Source organism: Telopea speciosissima, chromosome 7, assembly GCF_018873765.1.
Source record: "Telopea speciosissima isolate NSW1024214 ecotype Mountain lineage chromosome 7, Tspe_v1, whole genome shotgun sequence".
Classification (NCBI taxonomy): Eukaryota; Viridiplantae; Streptophyta; class Magnoliopsida; order Proteales; family Proteaceae; genus Telopea; species Telopea speciosissima.
The window spans coordinates 66382242-66391942 of record NC_057922.1 but is presented as its reverse complement, the minus strand read 5'-3'; the positions used below and the strand labels follow the sequence as shown (position 1 = coordinate 66391942).

Below are 9701 nucleotides of genomic sequence, written 5' to 3'. Positions count from 1 at the left end.
TGAATTCTATAGCTCATTTATGGCGATGGATGATGTGGCGCTGACAGCTCAGCTGTTAGACCGTACAACGTCATGTCGCCGACAAAGTAAGGTCGGCTCGACCACAAGAAGAACCAGCCGAGCTGACAAGAAAACTTCACTCATCAGCGCTGGACTGACCCTTGGTGAGTGGGGGGGCCTGTGATACAGCATAAAATTACCTCACCAGTCAGAAGCGGCCACATGGACGAGCCGAGGTCACTCCAAGAACCAAACCGAGCTGAAATAGAAATCGGGCCGACCTGCTCTCCATCAAGTCGTATGGCTGGGCCGAGCACTCGATTGAGCTTGCAACACATCACCCATGCCGACCTCCCTGGCAGAGCATATACAGGATGGCCTAGGTCGTGGTGACTGCTGAGATCGACCTCCCATGTCGACCTCCATGGCCGACCTCCGAGGCTGAGCCCTCCACCAAGGTCATCACAACGGCCCCCCAGGAATCGCGGAGCCACGTCAGCACATCCCGAGAATCACGGGATAAGGATCGAGCCACAATTCCAACGCGATACGGAATCACGCCAAGCATGAACTCTTACCTTAACAAGAGTCCGACCCCAAAAATAACTCTCCACTTCGCTCTACGCGAGAGAGCCTTCCAAGAGAAGAACTCCTACCATACTGGGACTCCCCTAACCGCCTCACCTCACTCTATAAATACTCAGGTATGGAGCTGTATTGCTCATCTCACTTTTTACTAGCTGTTACGTTGTTGCATTGGAGACCTGACTTGAGCGTCGGAGATTCCTAGGCTGGAGCCACGCCGGCTCTCTTGCACTCAATCATCTTTTTGTAGGCTCATCCGTGGGCGGACCGGACGACGGAGGTTTTCACACGCAACACGATCCAAAGAACAGAGGAGAGGAAGAAAGCAAAACGAGGGAAGACGGTGGCAGAGACGTAGAAAGAGGTGGATGGGTGGAAGGAGACAGAAATGAAGAGAACAGAAACAAAAGGAATAATGTCAGGAATGGAAGAAAAACAATAATAGTAAATATTGTACCTTCAGCCCATGGGATGTCGTCACAGAAGTAGATGCTGGACAAAGCAGCCATGCATGCCTCCTCTTGAAGCACTCATGTCAATGTCTTATGTCTTCGTACACCACCACTGTCCACATGAGAGAGAGAGAGAGAGAGAGAGAGAGAGAGAGAGAGAGAGAGAGATGCATCACATGTTATGTCTCTTTGGATGTACGCGACGAGGGCAATCAAGCAAGCCCTTGTGAAGCATATCACAGTATGATCACCTGGTTTCATTACTCCTTCTCATAAGGATGAGGAAGGGGCAGGGAGAGGGTTGCCTTGGGCCCATAGGCTCATGCGAGACAATTCAGGGGCAATTCTATCATTTACAGGCATAGAGAGTATTGCATACACAATTTTATAATTTTATAGAGTACATATAGCCTAGACAGTTGGTAGTCAACACCCAAGAGTATTTTGGTGATTATGTTAGCCACAAAGGTTAGTAGAGTGTTGATACAACTCACATGGGCATTTTGGACATTTGACAGTGATGTAACATGTTGCCAGTGATGCTGGAGCATCTGGGCTTATGTGGTAACATGAGACATCTCACCTCAATGTTTTACAGTGTTTGGCACCCTTCGACAGCTTAGGGTGATGAAGGTCATATGCTTTTGGAATTTTGATTTTATAAATTTATGCAGCAAAGGCAACATGTTTGAGGGCGATTCTGCAAATCCAGATGATATTTTTGGAAGGATGTTAAAATTGGAGAAAGATATTTCTTCGAGTTTGTATTCCAGTGTTTTTGGTTTCGTGTCACTTTGACATTGGATGGGGGAGATACAACAGTTCTTGTGCAGTCCCACAGTTTAGAAGCAAAATGGGAGAGGTTTTTGGGATCCTGAGGGTCATTCTAGAACTTTTGTCTGATTTTGTGCATGTATAATGATAGTCCTTCTTGTCACGAGCGTAGTACCGCAAACCACGCTAAAAAATGTTGAGAAACGAGTGAGATAAGCCCTAGACACCTTTTCGGGCTATTTGATTGGTCAAGTGTACCAAAGAGGTGGTACAGAGGCATACATTGGATTGGGGATTCTGTGGCTTAGATTCTGCCACCTCATCAGATCCCACTTAAGTTGCACAGATAAAAGAGCGTAAAGATGCGTTGGTGCATGGTGACCAAAAGCTAGAAAGATTCTCCCTTGTGTCCTATTGTTGTTTGGCTGCATCGGAATGTTATACATCGTCACTCCCCGAAGCAAGCCGCCTGTGTTCCGCTATGGTGTATTGCCAGCGCAACTTGATGCGTCAGTTGATTCCGTTCGACGGAATAAGTTTTGACGGTACACTGATCTTTGGTCTGTCATCTCACATGGAAGCCAAGCCTATAGGATTGGCTCCGTGCTCTGGTAGTGCACTGTACATGCTCAAAGATTCCTTTCAATGTATTTTGATTAGTTGTGATTGAGATTACCAATGGGAGTGCAAAATGCGTCATTTTTATTTTTGAGTGACGATTATCGTCGTCATGATTATTCTAATCCAACTATCGTGATAAGTCAACCAATCCGGGATTCTCGCATACGAGTTCGCGTCAGATGTCGATCAAACTCCTAGTAAATGGGATGCCATTCAAAAGGACTTTGTTGGTTGTGCCCGTGTAGATGCATTGTACTGCATCAAGCGTACTTCGTTGTTGTGTGCGCATGCGTACACCTGCACAAAGATTCCATTTCCTACTCTTTGATTAGCGAAACTAAAAATTGAATATCTCCTTCCGTTTGTGGTGATCCAACTTGCAAATTTCTTAGTTTTTCAAACTCCACATACTGGAGGAAAGGTTGTAGCCTCTATGGTGTCGAAAATTGCAGAAAACCTCCCCCCGCTTTGTGACTGCCAGGGCATCTCTTGTGAAGCTCTACTACTCATTCAGAGCTTATATGGATACCAGAATCAGAGACAGTGCATGATTATGAGAATCTCTATCATTAGTCTTGTCATTTGTATTTTTGTATTCATTTCATATGCTAGTTCTAGGTTGTTGACTATCAAATAGTTAGACTAGAAGGGGTTTCATTGTCTCTCCTTAATTTGTTTAAATTTATTTTTCAGAAAATTATTTGGCAATGTGGCGGTGATTTCGTGAGGTTGGTATTCACAGTGGATAATGGGTTCAAATTTTAAAGGGAAACTCTCATTTAAACGGCCTGACTTTGATTTGTTTTGGTAGCATGGCCAGACTTTGATAAGCTTGCCCACATGGTTAGTCTTCATTGTGCCATATGGAATAACGTTGCATGTAGAAATTGCACGTTATTGGATAACCGAGTCAACCCAGTCTGACCCGGCCCAGCTGGACTGTCGGCAGGGGACAAGCCCCCACCATTTAGGCTAAGCCACACATGGCCCCGTGCCCACTTGCCTGAGCCAGGGTAAGGCTGCCCAGCAGGCCTAAGCACACGCAAGCCCAGCGAGCCCATCACTCACCTTATCCCCAGCCATTAAGGCGTCAAGGGTCTTTGAGACATTTCCTCGAACAGATTTTCTCCTATAAATAGGAGGCCATTTGGAGGGTCTAGGGACAGAGGAAAATTATGGAAAAATTACCTTCACGTAGTCCTTGATCTCCTCTTTCCATCCATGATTTTCTTATCCATAGGTTATGCTCCATTACTGATATAAAATTCCGTAAATACCCCTTCTTCACCACTCTTGTCATTCGGAGCAACCACACTTGGAGCGGCTTTTGGAGGTTTCTGGCAATACTTAAGGTCAAAAAAAGGTTACTCAAGCTGATCCCAGGCACTTCCACGCTTCAAGGGTATTTTTCCATATTTTTTACTTATTTCTAAGTATTTGTTTTGATTTTCTTTACAACAAAGGTTGTTTTTCAGTTATAAAAATGTTAAAAATAATTCAAGAGTGATAAAAATATGAAATTTTCAGGGATGATGCTTGTCACTATGTTTGACATTCATTAATTTTTTCAAGCTCCAAATCATTTTGTGTGTGACATTTTTGCCCCTGTAAAGGATTTCGGATTATGTAAAATCTGAACATGTGGGTGGGTATTTGGACAAAAGTGTTATGACCATGTTAAAGATCATGTTTTGATTAGTGGTAATGGGCTCTGGTTTGATCCAATTCGGATCTGTGATGGGGATTTTGTATTTTTCTTTGTTTTCTCTTCTTTTTTAGCATTTCAGAAAATATTAAAAATAATATAAATGCATAAAAATTCACAAAAAAATTATGGAATACATATGTCGTCATGCTTGATTTTATGGAATCATTATCCACTGACATGCATGTTTGATAGTTTTTATACATTTCCCATCTCATTTAGGGGTATAAATGTCATTTTTCTAATTATAATGAAAAATTCTAGAAAAATAGGAAAAAATGTTTTTATGCATGACATGCTGTTTTAGAATGGTTTAGGATGTTTTCATATGCATACGTGACCATCATGCTTGATAGATATGCATACAAAGTCATTTGTGCCCTCTAGGGGCATTTTGGTAATTTATCAAACGTGGGCCTAGGCTATCATTCTGGAAATATCATTTGGTGTGTTCAGTCATTTTAGGATGTTTAACATCACTTTCGATGCCTACAATGATTCTAAGTGTCTTTTGACACTTTTGCCATTTTGCCCTTAGGGGCATTTTGGTCATTTTGTGATCAAACCTTGTTTAGGACCCCGGAAAGGCTCCTGCTACTTTTGCCGCATGTTTTAACATTTAATAAACATGTTTTAAGCATAAGTCAGCATTTTCATGAATTATCATGCATTTTCTACATGTTTGCCATAACAGGGGCATTTTGGTAATTTTTATCACCCCACATTTCCTTGCCATTTCATGTGCTCTTGATGATCCAAATGCATGATGTTAATGTTATTTAATCATGTTTTGCTTATTTACAGCATTTAAATATGATTTCATGCCTTTGTACATATTTTGGCCCTTTAGTGGCATTTTTGTAATTTTGGCTATTTTGGCCTATAAGCTGTTTTGCTTATCAATATAATTGTCCTTCTCCATGATATAATTAGACTTGGTTTTCTTTTTTACAGTCAACCATGTTTTTAACCATAGAGTTAGGCTTTCTAATTTAGGTAAAATCCATTAATTAGCTTAATTAGAATGCATAATGTACATAATCACCAAACTTAGGAGTAGTAATTAGGATTAAAACATTAATCTTAACTAGCCTAATTAGGTTCATAAATTTCAATCAAGTTAATAAAAAAATTAGTTTAATTAGGTGCATAATATGTATAACACAACAGTACACAACAGAGTTTGGTCTAGGAAGACCGGCCATCGGCCGGGCGGTTGCTGGGTGCCTAACACCTTCCCAGCCCGTAACTTGACACTTACCCAGAGATCTGGGGCAGACCATCCATTGAGTCATTGGAGTTAATTTAGCGCCCCTTCTGCGAAGGAGGGGCACCATTCATGGGTCCTAGACCCTAAATCTAGGTGGCGACTCCCATTTTTTCATTTTCCTTCTTTCCCCCTGATGCACGCCAGCGACCCTCCGTCCGCTGCACCTACAACGGCTCCTATTCTTTCACGTGTAAGAGTGGAGTTGTAAATCTGTCTGTTGGATATATATCTAGTAAATATAAACGGTTAGGATCAATCCCAAGTCAATTTCAGCCTAAATTTCAATCATTCCCCTTTCCACGAAGGCATAGATTCCCATGCAAGCATGTCAATAGATGCCTCGTAATTTTCTACCAAAAATAAAATAAAAAAGTAGAGGCCTCGTAATCCCATACACACTCTTTGTAGTCCTAAATTTTTAAGGGTTTATTCTATTACGTGGACAACTCTGATTGCATTGAATTTGTTTTTTTCCTTGAAATATTAATTTTACATTTTAGAAAGAGTCACATTTTGTCCGGTACTGGTGCGGTACAAGAATTAACCATACAAAAACCGATGAAAAGTCAAGGTAGAACCATAATTGGAAAACCAAGTTTTCTGACCAGACTCGTCATTCAGAAAAAACCTGGTGACTCGGCCTTGTCAGACCCAATCAAATCTAGTCACGTTTTTTAAATTTTAATATAATAAATATATATAAATTAGTAAAAAATAAAAAATACAGAAAAAAATATGGAAAAAATTAAATAAAATAAGGAATCACATATCAGTGCATTTTGAGTTTATACCATTGAACAAGCGAAGGGAGTCGAAGAGTTTGAGGGTTTATTACGATGTTAGAATACATATTTAATAGTATTTTACTCAACTCAGTTTCTAAGTGAACCGGCTTTATGGTTTTAAAAAAAAAATGACTAAACTCGTGGACTTTTTCATGATTAAGGTAAAAATACAGAGTCACACGGACGATTTATTACCCAATCTCGTCATTTTTTACCCTGATCTAATCTACATAACTCTTGACCAATTTCCCAAAATTGTGACTCAACTTAGGCAACTCGCATCAATAAAAACCCAAATTTTCAACTATAGGTAGAACAGCCATATGATTGTGATGACCTATTAAATTTAACATGTGACTTATCCATATCATTCCCCAACTATCCAATGGATCCAATAATTTAACATATCATTTATGCGGCACGACAAGCCGCTTTAATTGACTACATTTTCCCATGTCCAAAATTGTATTACCAGCTCTTTCAAAACATTATATAGATTGAATTCCTTTGAACATCAAAATACATGATTCAATCAAACCACAGTACTGAACATATTATAAAGAGTGAACAATTTCCAATGATGTGGCTTTCCCTGTTTTGAGTTTTCCGGCACCAAAATATGTGAGAAAATCCTAGCTAGACGTCCCTGACCCTGCTGCTCTCCGTCATTTTTTAACTCAACAATCAAATGGATAACTTACTTTACACCAACAAAACCCTCCAATTGGATTAGAATTCTATACAAATCCATGTATGCTTGATTATTCCTCTATGCTTGATGGGTTTCCTTCTGCAAAATGATCAATAGATTTAAGTTCAACCAAACATAAAATTATAATGACTATTAGAAAGGGAATATCTTTTTCCTCTTTCTCTCTCACTTTGGAAGGTGTGTAAGATAAGCATTAACATGTTAATGATCCTAGTAACTATGAGATTGAGGATGGAAAAGGAATCTTTAAGAGTATGTTAGGATGGGGAGTAGAATGTTTTACCGGCATTGTCATCAGAATCCTTTAGTTTGTTCTCCATGATCTTCAAGAGGTACTTAAATGTCTCGATCTCGCAAGGAATAGTGAGTCCACCTTTGTGATCAAACCCAAATTCTTCCTCTGCTTTCTCTAATAACAACTTGAACACTGGGAGACTGAGATAAGTAGTGGGAATGATGAACCTTCGGAGCTCTGGTCCAACATAGACTGCCAAATACCCTTTGGGGACATCAGGTGGTGGTTCGGGGCTATTAAAGTTCTCCTCATCGGAATCACACAAAACATATGAGTTCTTGAGCCTCTTGTTTATTATCGGGGAAATTCCCCCATGAACATCCTTGGGAGGGCTGTTTGCTCTGGGACTTAGAGTCATGGACTGCCACTTTTGGAGCATTTCTTTCAACCGAACTATTTGCCGGATTCCATTCACCTTTCCACCCTCATCTTCATCCATGGTGTTAGTATTTGATCACCACAATCTGATTTAGAGCTTTCAGTCCCAAGCCCAAGGAGATTCTCATCAGATACTTACTCCCAAACAACAACATTATTAAGAGAGGATTGAAGATTCAACATTAGTAAAGAGACATTAAAAACAACAAAAAATAAATTTTTTTTTTGGGTAAACCAATCAAACCTAGCTGTCAATATATTATTATTATAGAGATGTGAGATCGCACTACATTACCCTGATTACTTTGTCTCTAAGGTTAAAAAATGGTGTTGATGGGAATTCATGTATGACAACTGAATGTCGGATCTCGTTTTAGCATCTCATCTTGAAGATGAACCTCTCTGGGGAGGGTGATAACGAATTGTTCTATATTCCGATCTCCTTGTGGAGATTGACAGAAACTATGTTGAACAGAAACTTTTTTCTGTAACATATGAGATGTGGATTTGATTGAATCTTTAACAAGTAACCACAAAAAAATAAAAAAAATAAAAAATAAAAAAATAAAAATAAAAATTTGATGTAAGAAACTCTAGAGATCCAATAATACTTGCGGTTGAAGTTACTGCAAATCAACGAGGTTTCACCAGAAATACCGTGACAGAGAAGTGCAAAGCAAGCACATTTCTTGAAAAAAGCAAGAAAGAAGTCGAAGAAGAGAGAGGGGTAAAGAAACAGAGCATCAAAAACATAAAAATGTAATAGTGAAAAAGAAAGAAAGATAAAACAAGGAAAACAATTAAAGAGGGAGAGGGAGAGGGAGAGAGGTACCTGTTTTGGCAATGGAGATGCCTTCGTCAATAGCAAAATCGACGAAAATCTGCCATCAGAGCTGTGAAGGTTGCAGAAAATGGGGCTCCCAAGATAGATTTGTTCAGAGGAGGAGTTTTGAAGATAACAAGTGGTTATGGCTTCAAACAAAACCTCTCAACATTCTATAAATTTCTACAACCATACCCAAACATCTCTCTCAATTGCTTTCTCTAATTCTTTCCCTCCCCCTCTCTCTCTAGCAATGGCGACCGTTTCGGAACAAAACCGAATTTTCAGCGGTTCCGATGATTTCCCAATTAAAGACCAAGAGATAGTTAAAACAGAAAAGGATTAAATTAGACTGTAGGAACAGGAATGCGATTGATAACAGCCTCGTAATTACCCTTTACTTATTACTTTTCTATGTATGTATGTATGTAAAGGCATGTATGGTAATATATACATCCACAATTCTGCAAACAAAAATGCTACCATTACTAAGAAAAAAAACATCCTCAGGTAGGGGCTGAGAGGTCGATATGTGGAAGATGTTAAATCCAACAAACTCAAGAAGAAAGATAAATAAAACTGGGTCAATCGAGCTCGACACAATTGGATTTAACATCTTCCATGTGTCGAGCTCTCAGCCCCAAACTGTACTGCACTGTTGTATTTTAAGGGAATTGAAATCGTTAAAGCTTCCATACTTATAGGAGATGGTTTAGCCAATATTGCAGATAACATACACTTAAAAGGGTGTCAAGTAGGGATGTAAACGGATCGGATTCGACTTGGACAGTGCTATATCCGCATTCGCATCTGATTAGTTATCGAACGGATTCAGACAATGCTAAACGGATACGGATCAGATATTTTATTCGTTTACATGTAAATATAGCTTTTCGGATAGCTATAGCCTATCTGTATCCGCATCTGTTTAGTTTTTGGACAGATTCAGATAGTGCTAAACGGATTCGAACATAGATTCGGAAATGGATTTCAGTTTTCATTTACACCACTAGTGTCAAGTCAGCCCAAATCAATCGAAACAGACAGGTTCAGTTTGGATCGAACTGAACCTTTATCAAATTGATTTCGGGTTGGGATATTATGGAATCGGTAAAAACTAAATTGGATCGATTGAATGCATCAGCTGAAACTAAAAAACGAGCTGGATCCGATAAAAAGAACCAAGACTGAGCCATAACATATTAAGAAAATAAAAATTAGTAAAAAGGGAAAAAAAAAAAAGATTTTCCCATTAATATGTTTAAATATACATTTAAGCACAAAACCGGCCGAACTTGATC

General features: G+C 39.4%; 1 protein-coding gene across 2 annotated transcripts; it reads right to left on the bottom strand.

Annotated features, from left to right (window-relative positions):
- Window positions 1–6609: 6609 nt before the first annotated feature.
- On the bottom strand, window positions 6610–8690 carry LOC122667091. 2 transcript variants are annotated; one of them, XM_043863283.1, is made up of 3 exons: window positions 8410–8690; window positions 7190–7674; window positions 6610–6987 (listed from the first exon to the last, which is right to left on the bottom strand). In XM_043863283.1, exons 2-3 carry the CDS (start codon window positions 7636–7638, stop codon window positions 6954–6956), a joined length of 483 nt encoding a protein of 160 aa, XP_043719218.1. In that variant the 5' UTR covers window positions 7639–7674; window positions 8410–8690; the 3' UTR covers window positions 6610–6953. The 2 variants fall into 2 exon arrangements, with proteins under 2 accessions (XP_043719218.1, XP_043719219.1); XM_043863284.1 differs by having other exon boundaries at window positions 7190–7645.
- Between the last annotated feature and the right edge of the window lie 1011 nt (window positions 8691–9701).

Bases quoted from the DNA above. Each gene is read 5' to 3' on its own strand.
- LOC122667091 (XM_043863283.1), bottom strand. From the start codon at position 7,638: ATGGATGAAGATGAGGGTGGAAAGGTGAATGGAATCCGGCAAATAGTT. The intron at 6,988-7,189 runs CGGTAAAACATT...TATTGATCATTT, and splicing joins AAGGATTCTGATGACAATGC to TGCAGAAGGAAACCCATCAA.